The sequence below is a fragment of the Galeopterus variegatus genome, unplaced genomic scaffold (genome assembly GCF_000696425.1).
Source record: "Galeopterus variegatus unplaced genomic scaffold, G_variegatus-3.0.2 Scaffold326, whole genome shotgun sequence".
Lineage (NCBI taxonomy): Eukaryota > Metazoa > Chordata > Mammalia > Dermoptera > Cynocephalidae > Galeopterus > Galeopterus variegatus.
Genome location: NW_007726437.1, coordinates 432,745 through 458,476, shown reverse-complemented (window position 1 = coordinate 458,476; position 25,732 = coordinate 432,745). Strand labels below are relative to the sequence as shown.

General features: G+C 37.0%; 1 protein-coding gene across 1 annotated transcript in view; it reads left to right on the top strand.

Annotated features, from left to right (window-relative positions):
• Nucleotides 1-25,732, top strand: part of ITGA8 (integrin, alpha 8) — a gene marked incomplete at its 5' end in the record, with an annotated part of 186,133 nt that overhangs the window by 44,345 nt on the left and 116,056 nt on the right. The window contains 5 exons of the mRNA XM_008567535.1: nt 222-266; nt 5,796-5,839; nt 7,517-7,573; nt 13,689-13,741; nt 23,490-23,695. Of these exons, the coding sequence (XP_008565757.1) occupies nt 222-266; nt 5,796-5,839; nt 7,517-7,573; nt 13,689-13,741; nt 23,490-23,695 (405 nt within the window). The remainder of the gene's footprint in view (nt 1-221; nt 267-5,795; nt 5,840-7,516; nt 7,574-13,688; nt 13,742-23,489; nt 23,696-25,732) is intronic.

Here is a 25,732-nt window from a genome sequence, read left to right as displayed (position 1 = left end):
TCTACTTATAATCGGTAGTGTTATGCTTCCAGGATGTAGTATAAAAGTGTTCATATTGATGTGATTAAATTTCCCTTTATAGGATCCTTAACTTTTATTTTATAATGTGTGTAGAGACTTCATAATAAAGCAGTACTATGGCAGTTCTTTTATTTTTTCTGGATATAACTCATCTGTTAAGTTGTTGAGTATGATTAGTTTGTTTCTTTTCTTCAAAATAGGATATTCAGTTGCTGCTGGGGAATTTACTGGAGACTCTCAGCAAGGTGAGAGGAGTCACTGAATTTAAGTTATTTATAAAGCACGTGCAAAAGGTAAAATGTCATCAAAAGTGATTCTCTCTACTATGCAAAATGTATATAAGTGGAATCCCAGAATGTATACGTTAATATTTTGTAGGGAAAAAAAGTGCACTTTGGTGCAGTATTTTATTTCTAAGCCCCAAAGAATTTCCTAAGAATCAACATCAATCTATATCAAATCTTGTTAAGCAATAAAAAATTAGAGCAGTAGTCCATGTTATGAATGGAAAATATACAGATGATTAAATGACTTTGACAAAAACTATGCTGCTGGTGACAGATCAAATTTGAGAAATAGAGATCTCTCTTTTTACTTTAATTTCTAGGATCTCATATTGGATATGTCTAAAACTATACTCCCAACCTGACTCCCATCCGACATCCTACATTATTTTCTTTTTTCCCTCTGGACATGCCCACATCCAAAGTAACAGAACAAACTAACCCCGATTCAAGTATATGGCTCTCATCTTCTGTCTTCTGTACTTTGCTTTGGCTGCATCTATGTTTTCAGTCATCAGATCCTTTATCCACCCCCATCTACCAATGGTCAAATGCTAATTTTTTTTTTTTTGAGGCTGATTTTAATTTCTTCTCTAGAAATCCTTTTTTAGCTTCCTTCTGTAAACTCCTGTATCGTTTCATTATTTTCCCTCCTAAGACATTTACTGTCATTCATTTGTCAAACATTTTATTGTGTACCTACTATGTGCCAGGCTCTGTGTTGAGTGTTGAGCATGACAGGTAAGCAAATTGTCCTTAATCTCAGAGTTTACAATCTACTGTGGCTGATAACATTAAATAAAAAACACAAATTACCTGATTAAAAATGGTGATCAGTGCTAGGATAAAGTTATAAACACAGAGATGATGATGATAATAGTATTATCTACTTCATAGGATTCTTGCATGGATTAAATGAGTTAATTCCATATATTTATAAAACAGTGCAATGCCTGATACATAGTGAGTACTATTAGCTGAGTTAAGAAAGAATAATTGGATTAGGAGCCATCAAAGATAGAATTGAATAATTACTATCTTTAAAAGGTCAGAACTTACAGTCATGCACTTAATGATTTAGCAAAGAAAACTGTAAAATGTGCTACCAAATGATTTTTTTTAACATGGCATTAGGGCTCTTGTTGGAAAGTTCTGCAGAATACTATTCAGTCCTGATGCAAGAAAATCAGTAATGATACACAACAGCATATTGTAGGGAAAGATGGCAAAAAATGATAATGATTTTCCATTGGATCTCAGAAATATCTAGAAAAGTTTTAAGTGATTTGAGCATATCAGACCACTAAGAATCCAAGGCTGTCTGTGTTCACTGTTTACTTAGTCAAGACAGTGAGAATTGTATGAAAAAGAGTGAGCAATTTATGTCCTCTAGAGGAAGGATGGAATTCTTCAACTATTGGGTGGTACATGGATGGGCTTCACTGGATTTGAACCCCAAGAAGTTACATGCAAGGTTAGTATGTATGTAAATTTTTCTGGTGAGCAAATCCATAGCTTTCTTCAAACTTTCAAATGTGTTCATGACTCAAAAGAGGTGAAGAGCCTCCATTCCCATTGTAGAGTCAGATGTGGTGAGCTAAAACCCAAGAAAGTGATCTGGCCCTCACCAATCCCAGGAAAGTAATTCAATGCAGTAGAAAGAATGTTGACTTGGAGGAATTGATAAAGAGAAACGAAAATCAACTATGTTGTATATTGATAAATTAAAATAAAAAATAAAAATAAAAAAAGAACATTGACTTTGTATCAGTTCTTGACTTCTACTACTTGCCAACTATGTACAGTGACAGACCCTTTCTAAGCCTCAGTTTCCCCATATATGGGATATTAATGCCTCCTTTTCAGAGGCTAAATGAGGGAAATGTTATAAAGCACATGATACGTTGTTTAGTGGATAGGAGACATTTGATAAATGCTAGCCTCCGTTTTGCTTCTCACTAGTGGGTTCGATGCCCAAGTCATGTATTTCCAGGTCAAGTATCTAAATTTTTTCTGAATACAATGTTGATATTAAGAAACCTCTTAATATAATGCAGAGGAGTAGGTATAATCCAGTCAGGCATGGTACTGTTTTACAAATATATAAAATTAATTCATTTAAGCCTCATGAGAATCCTATGAGGTAGATGATACCATTATCATTACCATCCCTGTTTTAGGAATAAAGAAATGGAGGAACCCAGGGGTCAGGTTATTTGTCCAAGGTCACGGAGCTAGTAAATAGTGACATCAGGGTATAAATCCAGGAGGTTTTTAAAAATCACACTATGAGTTAGTGGAATGGATCTAAGAATTCTCCTATTTTCCCTTTCAACTGAATATTTTTGTAGTTGAGTGACAGTTCTAACTTGCCTCAGACCTCAAGCATTAAACTGTCCTGGTCATTTATAAATGACTACGAACATCTTTAATTAACATACATTTACTGACTCATTAGTGGTGTGGTCACAGGAGGGTGCAGATTCCAAAGTTACTCAGTGTGATGGCTGATTTTTTTTTTAAACAAAATTCTAAATGTTTGTGGCATGCAAGAAGTAGTGGTTGCCATATATTTCAAATGACTTAATCACCTAAATCTGTCCTGGCTAACATGCCTGATCCTGAAATCAGTCAACTCCATTATATCTGATTGTGGTTTGTTTTTAGTGTCAGGAAAATTTAATTTATACCAAAAAAAAAAAAGAATATTGAGAACTGGGCAGTGTACTACCAGTTCTGGCAGCTTCCCTGACTATCTATCCAGATGGCTTAGTTTTGTGATCCCCATTTTATTCTTCAAGAACATGCTCTCCTTTTGCTGTAGATGAACTGTCCATGCTCCTATCTAAGGCCAACCCTCTGCTTTGCACCAGATCCCATTCCCTCTCGTGACTCGAAGATGAGACTCCAGCATTCTTCCCTCCCTGTCTCCCATCATCAATTGTTCCCTCTCTCCTGGATCATTCCCACTAACATACAAGCATACTGTTATTGCTCCCATCTTAAAAAACTCTTATCCCACTTCCCCCTCCAGCGACCACCTGTCTTTCTCTGCTTCCAAAGAGCTGTCACTCTTCTCTGCCTGTACGCTCTGCTGGTTCCTCGGCTCTCCTGCTCTTAACCCGCTCCTGTGCACCTTCTGCTCTTGAAATGACTCTTGTCAAGCAAACCAGTAGCCTCTGTAGTTCATCTTCCTTGAATATCAGGAGCATTTAACAGAGTCAGTCCCTCCCTCCTCATTTTTCCACTTCGCTTTCCAGACCCAGCTCCTTCTCGATCTCTTACTGATTCCACTTAAATTTCCCTCAGGTCATTGGAGTGTCCCAGGGCTAAATTCTTGGACTGTTTCTTAACTATTTGAGTTCTGTCTTGGTAATCTCACCCAGTTTCATTTCTTTCTTCAGCTTAGACTGAACTACAGGCTCATGTATCCAACTCTGTACTCAATATCTCTATTTAAATAGCTATCTCAAACTTAAAGTGCCTGACCTTCCCACCAAAATGTGCTCTACCCTCCGTTGTTATCCTCCCAGTTGCAATGTAAGTGGCAATGCCATTTTCCCAGTTGCAATGTAAGTGGCAATGCCATTTTCCCAGTTGCAATGTAAGTGGCAATGCCATTTTCCCAGTTGCAAGGTAAGTGTGATGCCATTGTCCTAGTTGCAATGTAAGTGGTGATGTCATCCTTCTAATTACTCAAGCCAAAAGTCTTGGGAGTTTGCCTGGGACTGTGCTTTCTCTCACCCCATACCCAATCCATAAGCAAATTCTGTTAACTACACTCTCAAAATACAAGCAGATGAACTATCCAATTGTCACTTCCTCTGCAGCTTCTACCCTGATCCAGGCTTCCATCATCTCTCCCGTATATTATTGCAATAGCTTCCTGAGTGGTCTCCCTGCCTTCACCCTTGCCCTCCTACAGTCTATCCTAAATCCAGGAGCAAAGTGCTCCTTTAGAAACAGAAGGCAGATCAGGTAATTTCTTTGCTCCTGATCACTTCCCAACTCCTTCAGCCTAGAATCCAAGTCTTCACACTAACCTAGAAGGCTCTATTCATTTGGCTTCTGATTTGACATCATTTCCTGCTCATTAGCTCTCACTCTCTCTACTCAAGCCTCTCTGCCTCCTTGCTATTCTTTGAATACTCCAGACACACTCCTACCTCAGGGCCTTTGTACTTGCTGTTCCCACTGACCAGAACATGCTTCTCCCACATACCCACAATATGTACATCCTCCGTTTCTTTAATCGTTGCTCCAATGTTACCTTCTCACTAAGGCCTTCCCTGACTACCCTAATAATTTGCAATTCCTTCCCCATTCCAAGTTCAGCACTCCCTGTACCAGTTTACTGCTTAGTTTTTCTCCATTACAGTTATCCTATTTCCAATATACCATTTAAATGACTCTAGTTTTTAAATTGTAAGGTCCATAAGAGCAGGGATTGTTTTGTTCACTGCTATGTCCTATGGTCACCTACAAAAATTTTTTGACTGAATGAGTGGATTTGCTACTGAAATATCCAACATCTAACCCCAAATAAATCTTCTCTGATTATTAGTGCTGACAGCATAAGCAGCCAACTCTGCTACAGCAAGCACAGCAGATATATTTAATGCTAGAATTTGTACTGTACCTTTAGGGGCAGTATTGGATGGCAGGAACCTTGGATAGAAGAAGAGTCTCGTCTAGGCTCTTCTTTAAAAAAAAATTATACTAATTCTTAAACCCTAATGAGATGAAAGATAGTTTACATTTATAAAAATGAGAGCTAGAACAATTTTTGACAACCTGCTATTCTAACTCCCACATATTGCAGGTGATTGGGAAAAACTAGGTTCAGTGACTCATCCCAGGTGTGTGGCAGACCCAAGACTAGAACCATTGTTTTCTGAATCCAGAACCCAGTCACTGTCCATTGGAATATGTTGCCCCTTTCCCCAGAGTTGCCTCCTATGTCTCTGCTACTGAAGCTCCCTTCCCAGGGTACTCTTGGCTGCCAGGCTTCCCCTAATGCAGCTGCCCACAAACAGTTCTTGGAGGCCAGCCTCCTATAATTGATGTCATATGGGTTTTCCTTAGGTAACCAAAATTGTTTTAACATGTTAGTATGACAGGAGCTGTAATTTTTATATTAGTGCAAATGATGTCACCATAGTGAAAGCCAGAGAAATCAGAGTGAGAGGTTTAACTTATAAATTACATGCAGACCTGAGAATCCAGGCTGGTGATCTAGAGGCAGAAATCCATGGAAACTGGAGATGAAGACTACCAAATCTCAAAATATGACTTTTATTCTTTTGTTTTCTATTGTCTGTGGAAGAAGCAAAAGTTAATAAAAAAAGTAAATGCAGAGGCCTGACTTGAAACTTCCAACCACTGCATGATGGTCACTTATTTAAAAAGCACTGTCCTTACCACTTATTTGTTACCTGGCTTTAAAACATATATGTAATTCCCCTTCTAAATGACTACGTTTATCCCCAGAATTGGTTGCTGGAGTTCCAAGAGGAGCACAGAATTTTGGATATGTGAGTAATGAGAATGCATTATAGGATATTTTCTTGTATATGTAAAGAAATGTTTTCTTTCATGCAACTTTTAAGTCTTTTAAAACTTCCTTTAATCATGAGCTCCCCCTCCTGATTCATGCTGTTTGCTTACTAAAAAGGAAGAAAAATAAATGAGCCTAGATTTGTTCTGATCTGTGTGTAGGATCAGCTACTTAATTAGTGCGAAATGAAAATGTGGGGCCCCCTTGTTCAAAAATTTTTCAATCTTTCAGGACAGTGACAACTGAATATTACACCAAGTGGAACCCTTCTGACTGCACAGGTCACACACCCATGAAGTGGGCCCAACCCAAGTACATAATCTAGAAATAATTGTGGAAAATGTCATAGTTATGATAAACACTTTAATATGTCTCAGATGGTAGAAATAATGAAATCAATTGTTATTTCACTAATGTATTAGTTTCCTAAGACTGTCATAACAAATTATCACAAAGTGGGTGGCTTACAACAATGTAAATTTATTCTCTCACTGTTCTGGAGAACAGACATCTAAAAATCCAGATGTGGACAGGGTCATGCTCCCTCCAAAGCATCTAGAAGAAAATTCTTCTCTCCTCTTTCAGCTCCTGGTGGCTCCTGGGTGGCTCCTGATATTTGTTTCTTGTCTTGCAGCAGCCTCCTTCCAATCTCTGCCTACGTCTTCATATGGTCTTCTTTCCTCTGTATTTATAAGAACACCAGTCATTGGATTTAATGTCTGACCAGGATGGTCTCAGCTTGAGATCTTTGACTAATTTTATCTACAGAGACCCCATTTCCACATACAGTCATGTTCTGAGGTTCCTGGTAGACATGAATTTGGTGGGGAGTACTCTTCAAGCCCACTATAGTTAATTATGATGGAATTAGGAAAAGAAAGTAAATAGATCTTACAAAAAGAAAACCATATTTTAAATAGTGGTTATCTTTTAAAAAATATCTAGAAAATACATAATGTTTATAGATTTGGGGTCTATTTATAGAATTAAAAGGAATAGTTTTGCTCTATGGATGGCATTTTAAAATCTCTTTTTTTGGGCCGGCCTGGTGGCGCACTGGAGAGTGCGCCGCTTGGGAGCGCAGCGGCGTTCCCACCAAGGGTTCAGATCCCATGTGGAGACCGGTTCTCGCTCACTGGCTGAGCGTGGGGCAGGCACAACACCGAGGGTTGCGATCCCGTTGCCGGTCCCCGGTACGGGCGCGACACCGAGGGTTGCGATCCCATTACCAGTCAGTAAAAAAATACAAAAAGGAAAAAAAAATCTCTTTTTTTTTCTTTTGCAAAGAACCATAATTATTAATTCTTGTAATAGCATAAGAACAGAAATGGATTTAGACAAAAATCCTGATTAAAAAAATTAACTGACCATCATGTTAATTGCTCTCAGCATTCTTGAATTCAATTTTTATTTCGCCACTTCAGATTATTAGGCATGCATTTTGTGTAGGTATTTCAGACTTAACCATAAACAGAAAGTTTAATTAGCTTTTTTTTTTTTAGGTCATTCTTATGGGCTTGCATTTTTGTTTTAAATATAGCTAACCATTTATCAGTCTTTGCAAAAATTTTTAAATGATTTAAGTTGCAATTTTTACAAGATTTTTTCCAGTTCTGTGTCAAATGATATGCCCATCTAATGTCTATGATTTCAGGTCTCAATCATTAACTCTACAGATATGACCTTTATTCAGAATTTCACTGGCGAACAGGTAAAGACACTTTCATGTGAAATAATTAATGTCACTCTATGATAATACTGCAGTATAATATTCATATCATTTATTTATTCATTCAAAAATATTTAATAAGCACCTACTATGTGCTAGAAATTGTTCTAGTTACAAGGGTTATGACAGTGCACCAGACAGACAAGATCCCAGCTCTCATGCAGCTGGCAGGGGGCTGGAGGTGGGGCAGGATGAGACAGTTTCCTAACAAACAAATAAATGTGCATCATAATTTCAGATACAAGAAAACTTCAAAAGTTCATAGAAAATGGAATTAAAAGATAAAAATAAGGGCCGGCCCGGTGGCGCACTGGATAGTGCGCCGCTTGGGAAGCGCGGCGGCGCTCCCTCCCGAGGGTTCGGATCCCACATACAGACCGGTTCCCGCTCACTGGCTGAGCGAGGAGCGGAAGCAACACCAAGGGTTGCAGTCCTGTTGCCGGTCCCTGGTCCAGTACGGGGGCAACACTGAGGGTTGCGATCCATTGCCGGACACGGAAAAAGACAAAAGACAAAAATAAATAAATAAATAAATAAAAATAAAAATAAAAAGTATAAATCTTATTTCTCAACACAAGCTCCATCAAGTGCAAGACACTTTTGTAAGCGATGACACCAGCCATTTAGTCCATCCCTAATGATCTTAGGGTCCTGGGAATTTAACTTTGTCAATGCCATTTTGTTTTACATTAGTAACTGAAAAAAAATGAGTGCCCTTTAAAGATTTTTTAACATTAGGAAACAAAAAGAAACCAGAAGGAGCCAAATCAGGACTGTAAGTTGGATGGCTAATGATTTTCTATTGAAACTCTTGCAAAATTGCCCTTGTTTGCCGAGAGGAATGAACAGGAGCATTGTCATGGTAGAGAAGGACTCTCTGGTGAAGCTTTCCCAGGTGTTTTTCTGCTAAAGATTGGCTTTCCTAAAGCACTCTCATAATATAGAGATGCTATTGTTCTATGGCCCTCCAGAAAGTCAACAAGCAAAATCGGTATGTGAGCAGTGAGAACGCATCCAAAAAAATCTGTTACCATGACCTTTGCTCTGGACCAGTCTGCTTTTGCTTTGACTGGATCTCTTCCACCTCCTGGTAGCCATTGCTTTGATTGTGCTTTGTCTTCAGGATTGTACTGGTAAAGCCATGTTTCATCTCCTGTTACAATTCTTCCAAGAAATGCTTCAGGATCTTGACCCCACTTGGTTAAAATTTCCATCAAAAGCTCTGCTCTCATCTGCAGCTGATCTGGGCACACAGTTTTGGCACCCATGAGGCAAAAAGTTAGCTAAACTTGGATGGCCTGCACTGCAGGCTTCATCTTCAGCATTGTCTAATCCCTTCTTAAAACGAGTTATCCATTTGTAAACTGCTGATTTCTTTGGGGCATTGTCCCCATAAACTTTTTGTAAAGCATCAGTGATTTCACCATTCTTCCCCCCAGGCTTCACCATAAACTTGATATTTGTTCTTGCTTCAGTCTTAGCAGATTTCATGTTGCTCAGATAGGGGCTCTTTTCAAAGTGATATCTTATCCTTCTCAGTGCCTCAAATTAGATTCTGCTTGGTCACATTATAACAAATTAGTACGAGTTTATTTTGGTGCAAAAATTTTTTGAAATCCATGCATAGTTTTTTCATAATACACATTTTCCTTGAACTTGTTGAAGACCCCTGTAGTATCAGTGACATAAAGAAAATAAAACAGTGTTATATAATAATGGGAGGAGGTGGCAAAGGAGCTCTTAGGTGGGGTGGTCAGGGAGGCCTCTGAGGTGGGAACATCTGAGCTGACATGTGAATGACTTCACAAACTGTTGCATATCTATTTCTGTAATATATAGATACCTAGTCTCCATGCTTACATAGAAGACAAATCTAAAAATCAAAGAACTTCTTGTGTTTGTAGCTTACATATGACTATGTAGAATGCATTTTCAAACAAAAGTACAATTTTAACAAAATTAAATACAAACAAAAGTGGAACAGCAATAAATCTGAAATGAATCACAGCGATTTCACTTGAACAGATGTTTCTTTGCTTCAGGAACTGGCTGCTCACAGTGAGATGATGGGACAGTGAGCAGTGGGCCATCAGCAGAATGCTGTCTGCTGGAAAGTGTGTTCCATGGCAGACAAGGACTTTGTCTCTTTTGTTAATTCTTCTACCTCCACTGCCTAAACAACAACTAGAATAAAATATGTGTCAGGTGCTGAACACTCTTTGCTGAGGAAATAAATACATGAATTACCAAGTGGCATGTAATAACTCAATTCTCCTGCCTGTTTTCTCTGTTGCAAATATATATGGTGAAATTCTTATTCCTGGTATGGCATCCAGTGGCCTTCATGCAGAGGACGTACATCATGCCTCTGTTCTTTCAGCCAAGCTCAAGAAAAAATAATGTTGTTGCCAGTTAAGTCAAACACCTCAAGCACAAATGTCTCTGAAGTTGCCCAGCAGTGAGGTGATTGTCCTTATGATCCAGAACATGTTTATATCAATTATTCAAGGTTACCATATAAAAAAACACAAAATCTAAAAAAAGTAATCCTTGAGAGAACCTAACATCTCTGAGAATATATTTTATAGAACTCTGGAGGTCTAGAGATCCAATTTTGAGAGGCACAGATTTATTGAAATGAAAGGGAACAAGGGCACAGAATTTTTTTAAATATTTGGAATGTTTGTTTTACTTTCATTTGAAAGTGATTGTATCTGATATTTTTCTTAGTCAGTAACCCCCTGGTTTCAAGTTATTTTTAATAACTTCACATTCAAAATTAAGTGCACACTGCAAACCTAACATTAGCAGCCAACGGTGAGCTCCTGTCTTTCAAGTGGGCCCTTTGCACCCTGTATGGTACTTACTTCTTCCTTGAGATAACAGAGAAAATTCTGTGTTCCGGTTAGAAAGATATCTTGGCCACTACAGCCTGCATTTAAAAATGGGAGTTATCAGAGGTCATGGATAGAATGGACCAAGGTCTTAATGAAGTGACAAGTAATTATGAGTGCTAAGTAGTAGCCCCAGCAGAGCTAGCACAGCACGTTGTGAGAGAGCAGGGAATGATGAAGAGCCCTCTGTGACACCAGCTGCCCACAAGTCCTCAATAATGTGGAGGACAAACACTCTGCTGATGGTGTGTGTGTGTGCATGCATGCGTGCGTGTGCGTGCGTGCGTGTGTGCGTGTGTGTGTGTGTGTGTGTTGAGGGAAACAAGTCAAACACACCTCTACGAACCCCAAAATTCAGGGCAAGAGACTGAAATATCAAGAAATGCAGGTGGGGTTTCATCTCTTCTGCAAGTGTATTGTCAGGGCTTTAGAAAAGAAAGAATTCCCAGAGGGCAGGCTAGAACATGTAGTGGCATTTGGGACTTTCAGCCAGCCTGGACTTCCACAGTGCTAGCCACTGAGCCAGTATTGCAGCGTAAGGAAGATTATTTTCCTTAAAAGCAAAATGCCACTGATCTCTGGGACCTGAGAACAATCTTGTTACATTGCTAGCTCTGTTTAGTGTGCCTGGTGGTGAGCTCTGGGTACCTGCCTTCCCTTTAAGATGACACTCGCCACACCTAGGTCCCCCTGTTGGCCAGAGTCAAAGGTCCTGAGCGTCTGCCTCTCTTCCTCACTATAACTGGAATCCTTCCCTGATTCTCAGTGTTACATAAGCCTTGACTGGCTACCAGTTCTGGTCCCTTCCTCCCAGAGACTAGGTATTGCTCCTTACCACTGTCATTAGCTGAGTGGGTCAATTGTGAGTGAGTTGATTGCCCATAAACAGCATGCCACCGTCCTCCTGACCTCTTATAGTCTAAGACCATACCTTAGCCACCACTCTGAGTTTTCCTGGGTACTGTGACCTGGCAAAATTTGCCATATTTCTTCAAGCAGTAGGTGTGGTACTGCCATCTAAGGGAGGCAATTGTGGGTTAAATTTATTTCTCTGGGAACCCAATTTTCTCTCCTCACCACCAACCCAGGTTATTGTGCTTCTAGCAAGCCCCATATTTGAACCTGGCCAAGTTACATCTTGGCCTTCCAGATCTTGGTTTAAAATCCTGAAATGCTCAACTCTTATCTAGAGATATAAATTTTAAACCATAGATTAGTTAAGAAACATCGATTAACCATTTTTTTTAATGAACACAAAATGTTTTCAACATCTTTTTGCTAAAATTTGGGATTTTAGTCTACCTATTACCCTGAAATTTTCAGCAAAGAATTTCATGTCTCTCATGATACTCTTATGGAAGGAGAAATAAGGCTGGGATGAGAGTGAAGTTGGATGAATTTATAAATTTTGAACAACTATTCCTAAGAGGTAGTAATTAATGGTCTAATGAAAATCCAGCAAGACTTCTTTGCCCAGATCTGTTTTTACATTTTTGTCATTAGAAGTTTTTTAAACATTGCTAAATGTGGCCTTTCTTATCCTCAATGCCAGCTAGTTCGGTAATCTTGAACCTCAGAGCTTAATACACATATGATGAAATTCCTCTGAGCAAAGGCCATAGAACACCACACCAGAAATAAGACTTTCACCAGATATGTTTGGAATAGAGAAAAGAGGTGAGAGAATAGAGTTATGGCACACCACTTATTAACTCATGTATCATTCCCCCTGCAAAGGGTACTTGGTACTACTTTGGTCCAGACACTGCTTGGGCAACACAGATAGAAGAGTGAACAGAACAGACCAAAGCCTTTCATGGACTTTCTAGTGGACTGTGTGTTGATTAAATTTGTAGGTGATGGGCTTAAAGCATTGGATGGCAGATTATACAAACAAAATTGGCAAGCTGAAAATATGGGCCAAGTCTGAAAAGATTATAAATTCTGGAAACATAGGTTAAAAAACAAAAACTTCAGAAATACAATGTGGGAAGATTATGGTATACTACTTAGACTCATGGGAAAGATTTAGGAGCTTTCGTTGACTATGAGCTCAATATAAATTGGTACAGTCGTCCCCCTCTGTCGGCAGGGGATGCATTCCAAGACCTGCAATGGATGCTTGAAACCTCAGAGAGCACCAATCCCTACATATACTATGTTTTTTCTTATACATACTTACCTGTGATAAAGTTTAATTTATAATTAGGCATAGGAAGAGATTAACAACAATAACTAATAATAAAATAGATCAATTATAACCATATGCTAGCATCACAGCTCTTGCACTTCGAGGCCATTATGAAGTAAAATAAGGGCTACATGACATGAACACAGGCACTGTGATCCCACGACTATCAACCCGATAACCAAGGTGGCCACTGAGTGGCTAACGGAGGTGGGGGGTAGAGTGTATACGTCACAGATCCACTGGACAAAGGGATGGTGCATGTCCCAGGCGGGACACAGCAGGACTGTGTGATATTTCATCATGCTCCTCAGAAAAGCACACAATTTAAAACTTATGAATTGTTTATTTCTGGAATTTTCTATTTAATATTTTCAGTTGACCATGGGTAACTGAAACTGCAGAAAATGAAAGTGCAGATAAAGAGGGACTACTGTACTTTTATGTAGATTCCCCTAAATCTAAAACCATTTTTACGCTTCAATAATATGTAGAACCTAAAATAGAGAGTGTAAATCCTACTTAACTCTTCCTGTCAGTGCGCTTACGAGTATCTTCTGTTCTCTGGTACTCCATGTCGTGCCTCTAAGAAAGAGGGGCCAGATGGTGAATCATCTGAAAATATTTTCATACAAGACTTCATGTGGAAGTAGAATTAGATTTATTCTGTGAGATTAAAAATTACAGAACTAGGTGGAATTAAGGACTAGAAGTTATGGAAGGGCCAAATTTAGCAAAGAACATTCCAGTAGTTGTGTCTATAAATTGAATGGGCTGATTGTTTAACATCTCCAGAGGATGTCCAAGCAGGTGTCAGGGTTATTATGGGGAAAATTATTCACTGAGTCAGGGATTGGACTTAATGCCTTAAAGACTTTGTCCACATCTGAGCGTCAATGAATTTAAGTGCAAAAATGTACTGCAATAAGTTTAATCTTTCAGGAATAATTAAAAGGTGACTGTAAAAATGACTTTTTGAACACAAAATATGTCATCTTATGGTTTTGTTTCACAGATGGCTTCTTATTTTGGATATACCATTGCAGTATCAGATGTTAACAATGACGGGTAAGTTTATAAGACCTTCCTCATTCACTGTATATTATATCAGTCCGTAAAGATGTTATGTTTTGCCTTCACAAAATAAATCCTCCCATACTTCCTCAACAAGATAGAGGTTCTCTTGTTTTAACTTTTCTTAGTTCATGGCAAGAGGATGTGTCTATTAAAAGAATTCTCTGTCATTGTATTTTATGTCTTTACTGATATTTTCCACATCTGCTACTTCTAGAAGAGGACTATTTAGTTTTATTTTTAATTTTATGGAGTGAATAGTACGTGGCCATTCAAAATCCAGAGCCATTGAGGAGCTTGTTCATCTGTCTGTCTTCACTCCTAGTATTTTCCCCTTGGCATGTGACACATTCATAAAACATTTGCACATAAATGGATTTTTTTTCCCTGACATTGCTTTAACCTACATACTAGTAACACCCACGGAAATGATGAAATAATAATGTTATATTTCAGATTATGTTAGTAAATGACAGTTGAGCTTGGCCCAAACAGCATGGTGGATTATGGTTTTATTTTGAAGTCATTACTTCAAAAATACATTGTTATTAAATATCTCTTCCATTTACTAGAAACATCTGACAGAGAAATTAATAAACTATTAAATAAGAAAACTATTAGGTTGAGATGTACTCATTATTCATCCAACAAATATTATTGGAAGACGTATTGCATGCCAGGCATTGCTCTTGGTACCCAGAACACAAAGGTGAATGAGACAGGCCATGTCTGTGTTCTTATAGAGCTCACATTTTTATAGAAAGCAAATATCTGAAGAAGCCTTACAACTATGTTCCAGGATCTGAACTAAGCCCTTTAAATGCATCTTTTATAGACATTTTGTGTGACCTTCGTAGAGCTAGAAATGTACTTTATTACATTGTGACAAATAATTGGGTATAAATTTAGTAACTTTTGTACCTTCTGGAAAATGGTTTTTTTATAATTTTTTCACTAACCGTATATTTCTGTTTAATTTTTTTATTGAAATATTCTTTCATTGACCATATATTTCTTTTTAAATTTTTTTTATTGAAACAAAATTGATTGTACATAGCTGTGAGGTACAGCACTGAATATCAATACCTTTGTGCAATATGTGATGCTCAAATCCGGATAATTCATATATTCAACATTACACAGTGTGACCACCTTTGTGGTCCTTTACCGACTGGACTACTGCACAGTAATAAGCACTGCACTGGGATACAGCAGAAAAATCCTTAACTGCATGAAGGTTAAACTAGACTTGGGAAGGTGGGAGCTACTGATAGAAAATAAATAAGTAAAGTAAAGAGTATGTTAGATGGTGATCAGTACTATGAAAAAAAAGGGGCTGAAAGCAACCAAGACGTCATTCAGTAGGTGAGTGGATAAATAAACTTATATATCCAGACAACAAGATTTTATTCATCACTAAAAAGAAATGAGCTATCAAATCATGAAAAGATGTGGAGGAACCTAACATGTATTACTAGCTGAAAGAAGCCAATCTGAAAAGGTTGCACACCATACAATTCCAATCATCTGACATTCTGCAAAAGGTGAAACTATGGAAACAGTAAAAAGTTCAGTGTTTGCCAGGGGTTCTCAGGGAAGGATGAGTAGGTGGAGCACAGAGGATTTTTAGGGCAGTGAAACTATTCTGTATGATGCTATAATGGTGGATATGTATCACGATACATTTGTTAAAATCCATGGGATGTACACCACCAAGAGTGAACTCAATGTAAACTATAGCCTTTGGTCGATAAAGACGTGTGGATATTGATTCATTGGTTGTTACAAATGTGCCACATTGATCAGGGATGTGATAGCGAGGGGAGGCTGTGGAGACAGAGGGGATGCGGGTGGTTAATGTGAGAATTCTGTGCTTTCTACTTAAATTTCCTTCTAATCTGAAACTTCTCTAAAAGATAATGTCTATTAATTAAAATACAAAATATGAAAACAGAGGGAGATAGGGAGTATTGGGAAGGATGCAATTTTAAATCGGGTTGATCGGGAATGCCGCAGGGAAAATATTACAGTTCACGAAAGATCTAAGGAGGTGAGGAATCAGCCACAATGATGTATGGAGGAGGAAAGTTCCTGGCGGAAGAGCAAAAATGCAAATTCCCTGAGGTGGGAACCCCTGGAATGTTCGAGGAACAGCAAAGAAGCGTGCAGAGTTAATGGGGAGTTAGATCGCAAAGGTGTGGAGGCTACTGCATTTGTTCCAAACTGCTGTAGACTTTGCCAAAGACTAGAATGAGTCTTTTTCCAAGAAGGATACAACCTGCTGTGAGCCATGGAGGATTCCAAGTAAGAGACTGACCTGCTCAGACTTTGGTTTTAGCAGGTGCTTTCTGCCTAGTCTAGACGGGCGTGTAGTCTTGTGGGAGCCTATTGCCATACTCCAGGTGAGGTAGGTCAGTGGCTTGGATCACAGCAATGGCAGTGGAGGAAAACAGAAGTAGCTGCACTCTGGATATATTTTGAAGATATAGTTGAATGCCAATCTTATCCTGGAAGCAGTTGATTTAAAATTAAATTGCATTAATCTTCAGGTGTCTGAGTTGTGAAAAGAAAGTAGCATTAGGATTGCCATTCCAGGAGTTCCAACTTGGATGGACTGCAATTGTTATCAAAGGTTTTGGGAAATTTAGAAATAAATTAGCTGAAGAAGAACTTGAAACCAAATCATGACATGTAGATTTAGTAAACCCATTCTATAGTGAAAACAATAAATCCCGTGGTGGCCTTTTGGATATGCATAAACACATTTCCCTCAACAGACTGTCACACAACAAGCACAGGGCTTTTTCCTTCGGGCACCATGCAGGGTTTTATAGGGCACAGATTCACTCCATGTGTTCCTTTCCACGGGCCCTGTATTGAATCTTTGCGACTTTTCCCAGGTCTTACCATATGCCCTGCAGGGCACTCTCTCCTTCCTGGAAATATGCTCATTCTAGTCTATAGCAAAGCAAAGTTTTGTGACAATGTTTATGGTACATTTTTTTGCCATGGTAAGAAAAAAACTTGCGAGAAAAGGCCCTCATTCATTTCTTGCTGATCAAAACAATATGGTAGTAACAAACGCATTTTCAAGTGACATTTTGTACTTTCTAGATGTTCTTTAAAAAGTTGCTATGGACACTATATTTTTCATTAGGTAGTATTTTCTGAATTCTTTAGACTGCATTGAAGAATATATCCATTAACTTAATATTATCGTTCTTAAAGATACAGTGCCCATAGATTCTCAGTCTGTATGGAACTTGCTGTTTTTAATTATATAGCTGTTATGAAAATTCAAGGTCCTATTATAAATGAGTTTGCTCTGGAAGCAATTAAGATTGGACAAAGAAAGATAAAGTTATACAACTCAAGCGAAGTCTGAGATTGACAGTAGTGAGGACATATACAGTGTGTGTGTGTGTGTATGTATGTGTGCGTGTATATGTATTTGTGTATATATATTTAAGAAAATCACTTGGCTAGGTGATTGTTCACGGTTCATAATAAGGATCTCCCCCCCCACACACACACAGACTTATGGAATTGAACCAGACATTTTTCCTCCAACTAAGAGATAATTAAGTACTATTTTGCATGAGGCTGTCTAGTAAACATTCTTTGACGACACAAATCTTCTATATCTATTATGCAACAAAAGCAAGACCCTTATAAATGCTCCAAAATGTCAATATCGGGAAGGGGGGACAAGACAGTGTTGTTAAATAATGACCAAATAAATAAATTGGTGGAAATTTTCCCAATATGTTTTTACTAAGAAAAACCTCCCAGTAGTTATGAGTGGACTCCGAAAGTCTAGACCAACAGTTGTATGTATTCTGGTTGGTGGTTGGTTGATATTGTCAAGCCTGTGATGATTTAGAAAATATAAACAAGCTGGCAAAATTAGCTTCAGTTTAGTTATCTTAAGACAGCCAGTACTACAAACTCCGTCAATGTAAACTTTGCTAAGAATTTCTGGACAAACTTGTTAACAACAAATGGAGATGATATTTTTCATCTTCTGCTGAAGAAAGCAAATCTGTTTTGTCTTGTTTTGTTTTGTTTTTTTCCTTGTGGCTTTTGAACATTATAGTATTTATACTATTTCAGAAATTCACAGAATTGTAATTTAATCCATTTTCCACACTCCTATTGTTTCTGGCTTCTGCAAGGCAAAAAGGAGCTAAATTTAAATAGACCCTTAGCAATTAGTTAACTTAAGAGCAATTTAGAGAAAAATATATCTGAAAGGAAACAGTTTTAAGTGACTATGTTTTTATCCTGGATTTAGTCCAAGTATATTCATTTGTACAGAATATATCATTTGGATTGAATTAGGTAGAAAATCTAGAAAACTAAAACATAAAGTTGTAAATTAAATTGACTTCTAAAATGTAATTGGTAAGTTATATTAGTTCTTGCCTATCGTAAAACAATTAGGTTGATTACATATCAAATCTACTATACAGTCTACTAATATGTATTCTTTTAATAAATAACTACATTCTAAATGTTAATCATGGACATTAGCATACAAAATATACTATTGGTAAAAAAAACAGAACAGTTTATATGTTAAAGCAATACATTAACATCATTTGGCTGCAGAAAATTTGAATTCAGACGCTTCATATTGAATATTCTCATTCTCACGGTTTCTTTCTTTACCACTACATACTTTGCTTTTGAGGAAAATATTTGTAATGTTCTCTCTCAAACAACATGTGAAGGATGAGATATTGAGCCTTGCATTGTATTAAATTATCAGAGTGGATATAGACAGAAAAAAGACAAAGAATTGAAGAAAACTGTGCTTAAACATTTGACATTTCAAATTAAATGAAGTTTAATGTATATATCCTACTTTTTTGAAATGCCTTTACCTAATAACTTAGATCTCATCCAAACCAACAACATGACCCAGAAAAAAACACATTATTAATATTATTTCTCCATCATTGTTCTTTTTTGTGTGTAACTTTAATCTCTATGTATATATTTATGTATATTCTATTAGAATGGCACCCAGCCTGTTACAGCAACTACTTACCAGAAGGTCAATGAAAAACATCTTTACTTATAAATATTTTTAAAGTTTAAGCTTGAACTGGATATATTCAAAAAAAGAATCTGACAAATAAATTTTGAAATAGCTTAATGGCATACATAGCCTATTGCAGTTGTTTTCAACCACTTTTTGCCTGTGGTCCATACAAAGAATTACATTTGACAAGCAACTCACACGCACATACACACACAACAGAAACAAAAGTTTCACAGAACAATATTTACCCTTATTATGTGTAATACATTTGCTCTATTTTCTATTGTATTTTATTTCATTAAAAAATTGGTGATTAAGACCCATTAAACTGATTTCACAATCCACTAATGGGTTGCAAATAAAGTTTTTAAACACCAGTCTGAACAATAATATATATTATGACTCTTAAGTGGTATTGCTAATATAAAATAATGTTTACGCTCTGTGCAAAATATTCTACAAGGCACATTGTACCAATTGAATCCAAGACAGCTATTGTCTCTCAACCCTATGAGAACATAATTATAAATTAAGAACAAATGCCTCTTTCTCTTTTTGGAGTTCAGAACATTTTAGGAGACTTACACTGAAGTATCTAGGGAACTATATTTCCAAGAAAATAAATCAATGCTGTCGTACTACTGCTAGAAGCTGAGGATTCCAGGCTTGTGCTAGTCTCTGACAATGACAGGTCTAATCATCTCCCATTCTAGAACATAGTGTTGGCAGTGAGAAATGTATTGAGCTGATTGTGCCGGCCCCATGTCATGCTCAGACCCTCAGGGCCCAATTATATGGCTTTGTTCCTTCTCTATAGCATAAGGAAATGGGCCCACCAAATCTCTGCAATAGAGAGAAAGGGACTTTAGGTGTCTTACCTTAAAGCTACAAGGTGGCCGTACACACAATTTGGTGTTTAACAAATGCATCTTCATACTGACGGTAATGATATCAGAAACAGAGGCAACGAGGGCTCCTCCACAGTAAGGCCAGTGCCGGAAGTGCCCTAGTCCCTGCCACCTCTCAGCCTGGAGCACAGCAGGATAACAGGCAATAGGAAATTTTTCTTTTTTCTTTTGAGTAAACGTATTTGGAACATTTTAAAGAAAAATGCTATATTTAAGTTTAGCAATCTAACTTATATTTTGGAATCTGGGACCAAAATAACAGTCATTCCTCAGGTCTGCTTCTCCCACAGTTTCCCACTCCCTTGTCACAATTTGGTCAATCAGAAACAGCTCAATATGTCTTTCCCCATGTTTTGTCACCTGCTGTGGAGAGACAGGTAAGAGCTAATTCTAGCAGTAGCTCTAAGCCCCAGACTATCCCAAAGGTACTTTTCACCTTGTTTCTACCTCCTACAAGGTGGGAGAGGGAGAGGCAAATAATGCTTTGCTTTTTAAACAGGAACTCTTTCTGTTTACATGGTATAATGCAAAAATATTGTGCATTCTTTCAACAGCTAGCCCATGCCTTCCTTTTACCTACCATTTATTAAATGCTATTGTATAAAGGGAGGGAGAGAGAGAAAAAAAACAGAGAGAGACAGAGAGAGATCTCAAGTGATGTGTCTAATGAAGTAGCCTATTTCTTCTGTATTATCCACACTTTAGAGAGGTAATGTAACTTCTTCAATGACACACTTAGTTACTAGACCAGTATGATTCTAAAACTCATGTTTTCCCCATATTATCTGGACTCAACTTACTTTTCCACTTACCTTATTATTATTAATAGACTTTATTTTGTACAGCTGTTTTAGGTTTACAGAAAAATCGAGCAGGAAGTGCAGAGAGTGCACGTATATTCCCTCTCTCTTCTTCTTCCAGTTTGTCCTGTGATTCGCATGTTGCATTGGTGTGGTCCATTTGTTATAACTTGGAAACCTATATTGATATATCATTACCTAAAATGCATAGTTTACATTAGGCTTCACTCTTTGTGTAGTAAAATTTAATGGGTTTTGCCAAATGCATAATGTCATGCATCCACCGTTACAGTATTACACAGAGTAGCTTTATTGTCCTAAACATCCCCCGTGCTCCACCTAGTCATCCCTCTCATCTCCCCTCCATCCCTGCAAACCACTGATCTTTTAATTGTCTCTGTAGTTTTGCCTTTTCCAGAATGTCATACAGTTGGAATAGTACAGTGTGTAGCTTTTTTAGATTGGCTTCTTTCACTCAACAGTATGCATTTAAGGTTCCTCCAAGTCTTTTCATGGCTTGATAGTTCATTTCTTTTAACTGCTGAATGATATTGCATTGTATGATGTACCACTTTCTTTATCCATTCACCTATTAAAGAGTATCTTGGTTTCTTCCAAATTTGGGCAATTATGCTATAAACATTTGCATGCAGGTTTTGGGGTGGACATATGTTTTAAACACATTTGGGTAGCTACCAAGGAGAGCAAATTGTGGGATCATATGGTAAGCCTATGGTTAGCTTTCTAAGAAATTGCTAGACTGTCTTCCAAAATGGCCGTGCCATTTTGCATTCCCAGCAGCAATGAATGAGAATTTATGTTGTTCTACATTCTCACCCACATTTGGTGCTGTCAGCATTTTGTATTTTAGCCATTGTAAGAGATTTGTAGTGGTTTCTTGTTTTAATCTGCGATCCTAGTGACATATGATATTAAGCATCTTTTCATATGTTTGTCATCTGTATCTTCTTTCATGAGGCGCCTATTCAGATCTTTTGACCAACTTTTAATTGGGTTATTTGTTTTCTTATTGTTTTTATTGTATATTATATACATATAATATAGATTATATGCAACAATAATATATATAGCATTGTATATATATATATAAGAAGAATATATTATATGTTATTGTTATATATTACAGTTGTTCTTTCATATTGTTGAGTTTTAAGAATTCTTGGTATATTTTACTTTTTCAATTAAATTAGTTGGAATCCCTCTAGCACCAAGCACTCCTGGACCACTCATAGTCCTCTGATTTCTGCTCAGGGGCCCTTCTCTTGGCTCACAATACCACCACCTGGAAAGCCTACCCTGAATTCACCTGTCAGGATCCCACGTCCACTGCCATCCCCTCCATGGGGCCTTCCTTAACTCCCTCTAAACACCCAACCTCTCCCCTGTCTGGGATCCCCAGCATGAAGCATATCTATTGACTCAGACTGAGACATAGAGAATAGATGAACACCTTTGGAAGGCGAGAAGTCAGAGAGAGGGTGGGTTACAGCAATATCAGAGTGTCTTGCAGACTGCTCAGATCTTACAAGAAGTTTTCTGCTCTCAGTAATTGCTTCCACCTCATCCCTGCCTTTTGATATTAATGATATGAAATATATCACATATAATTTGTTAATATTTAAATATATTTGTATTATCAATACATAATATGTCATTAATTTTGTTATATATTATACTATTGATGTGTTGATAATATATTATTGCTTTTATTATATATTATATTATTACTGTCATTACTATATTATTATTAATATATAATATATCAATATAATATAATATAACTAATTTATATAGTATAAATATTAATTTATTACATATTGCATATATTAATATAGTAATATATTATTGATATACATTTATATGTGTTATCAATATACATTAATAATATATAATGATTAAATGATTTAATGATTTTAGTAATTAGTTTACTTGGCAAACTTCAGTATATTACCTAGTCAACACAGGCCTAAAAGTCAAATGCAAAAATAAATGTAAAAAAAAAAATGTCCATTGCAAATTCATATTCCTGCTTCAGGTCATCCTTCAGATTATTTCACCTGCCAGGGTACGCGGGATGTCTGCAGATGAACACTAGTAGAGTTCGTTAGCATAGATCAAATTTTTGTTTTGTTTAATGTGACTTCTCAAAATTTTTAAAACAAATATTATACATGCATATGTTTTTCAAAAAATGAAGTAGCTTAGAAGGCTCATGGTGAAGAGAACAGTTTCCTGCCCTGTTCCTCTTCATGCCCGTCTTTTCTGTGAAGGAAACACCTTTAATCACTTGATTTTTATGCTACTGGTGGTTATGTCTTTATCTCTAAATAATTTGCTTAGGTGTCTGTTTCTCCAATTTTTTTAACCTCAAAAATTACTTATTAGTTTTCTGCTATAATCTGCATGTACAAAGAATAACTATAAATTTTCATTTGAGATGAAAATTTTGTTTTCTGTCTTTCTAGCCAGCCTCAAGTACCTCTCTGCTTCTGTCTTAATTAAATAGAGGTAACTAGAAGAAAGGGAAGAACAACATTGACTTCAAACATTATTGCTGAAAGAAAGCTACATAATTTAAATGTACACTTACACAAATTATAGACAAACTAATTTATCTTTAGGAAAACCTATGTATTAGATCTTTGCTGGTATGTTTTCTTTGTGCAACTACTATGTCTGAAAATGAACTAAAAAGCTGCACAGTATGAAATATATGTGGTTTTCTTAAAGTAGTCATTTTTAATATAATTGAAAACTTCAATGTGATAATTTAACAATTCTTATTTTCTTACAGCATTCTATTCTGTAGACATAAAAATACAATGAAAGAGATATAATGATTGTGAAATGAGCCTTGAAAAAGGAAAAATACCAATGGAAATATACTAATCTAGTTGATTACAAAAATACCCAAAAAAGAATCTCACATCTGCCAGTGTGATGACTTCTCTCTTTGTTCCCTACAGAATGGATGACATATTGATTGGGGCACCTCTTTTTATGGAACGTGAATTTGAGAGTAACCCTAGAGAAGTAGGACAAATCTACCTGTATGTGCAAGTGAGCGCTCTCTTCTTCAGAGACCCACAGGTCTTCACAGGCACCGAGACTTTTGGGAGATTCGGGAGTGCTGTGGCACACTTAGGAGACCTGAACCAAGATGGATACAATGGTAATTTAAACCAATATCTACAAGGGGTTTATATGTCATAATTTCATGTTACTGTTGCATAAAGGAAACCAGATATATTAAAGTATTCCCAGTGGTATGTGAGTACAGTTATTATTATTGTTAGTTTTTAATAAACTAACAACAATCTCAAGGCAACTTTAAATTTCTGTGTTTTGAATAATATTGATGTCACATGGAAATTTTCTCATGTTCAATTTAGGCTGCCCTATACCAGCTCTCAATAGTGGCAACAAATATTTCTAAAATTGTTGTTTGGATTTGGTGACTTGAAGAGAACTAGAGAATCTTCTATATGTACAAAGTCAAGACAAATACATGTTGATATATTAGTAAGTGTATTGCCTTCTGATTAACCTATATGGGCTATGTATAGGTTATGCTGAATTTTTATTGATCTGTAAACTTCAGTTTAAAGGCAATTTCAATGTTTGCAATAAAGTAGTGTTAAATTCTTAGTTTAGGCTTGTGGTTCTTTAAGTTGGAATTTATGATTGCCTTCCAACTAGGCTCTCCTCAGGAATACATGCACATTCACACAAAATTTTGCATACATTTTCAGGATCTTTAAGTTAAGAACCAAGGTATAGTGGGTTTCTTGACTGAAGTTGAGGAAGTAACAGACATTTGCTCTAATAAAGTATTCATTAGTACTTTTGGCAGTTCTCAGAAATGTATGGTTAGTAATTTTTAAATACCATAAAATGTAAGTATACATTAAAAGCTTATGGTTTCAGGGAAATAGAAAAAAAAATTTCAGTCCACCTGTAGTTAACTTTCTGCTTTCCAAAACTGCAGTAGTCCAGATCACCCAAGTGAAATAAATAATGCTAAATTATCTATGGAGTTGTCTTTTTCATCTTATTTTTTTCCATTTATCTTTTCTCTCAAACCCTTAATGAAATTTTCGAGAGATAAGAGAAGCGTTTTTAATGACATAAAAGGGGTTCTTAGCTTCTCTGAGCCTTAGTGTCCTTGAGGATAAAGTGGATAAAATAATGCCAAGCTAACTGGGGTTAAGCAAGGGGACGGATTTAAAGTCACTGGCTTAGAGGAAGGGAAGAAAGTGTTCCTCTCCACCACGTGACAATGTCTTTATTTTCTACAACAATCTGAGTTTTAGATCGTTTATCTTTACCTATTAAATGAAAGTGGATATATAATCCTCATTAATGTAATGCAAACTGAGTCACCATCCATTCAGTATTATCCACACTTACTTAAAAACAAAGAGAAACAAAGGAGCGGTAAATGGGACACACAGAGTAACCCACCGTGGTGGACTATTATGTTATTGTGTTATTGGAATTCTTTTTCAAATACAAAAGTGGATATATAATCCTCATTAATGTAATGCAAACTGAGTCACCATCCATTCAGTATTATTCACACTTACTTAAAAACAAAGAGAAACAAAGGAGTGGTAAATGGGACACACAGAGTAACCCACCATGGTGGACTATTATGTTATTGTGTTATTGGAATTCTTTTTCAAATACAGCTAAGTATTTACGTTTATTGTTCAGGATAATCCTGACAGACAAAATGAGGGGGAAGGTAAGTGGCATATTTAAGTGGGAGTCAGCTGTTATTGCTCTCTTTAGGTTTCCCAGTATTTTCACCTATAGAATTATCTTTCCTCCCTCATGGGACTAAGTAACCACTAAATGATATAATCTTTTTGAACAAGGTACTCTGCACAGGTACCTCACCTGGCGCACCTGCCCTGTGATCTGTGGTCTGACTTGGCTCTTGCCTTCACTCACTGAGCTCCCAGGTAGACAATCCCCTGGTTGCTCCTCAAGCAGGCCAAGCTCCTTCCTCCTTCAGGCCTTTGTGCAGCGGTTGCTTCTGCTTGGAGGGCTCTTCTCTCTGGTCTTCACGTGGTTGGATCTTTCTTGTCCCTCAATTCCAGATTAAATGCCAGCCGCAGAGAAATGTTGCCTGACCACCTGATCTAAAAGCAACAATCCAACAACTGTCCAGTGTATCAATACTTTTAAGATTCTCTACATAGTG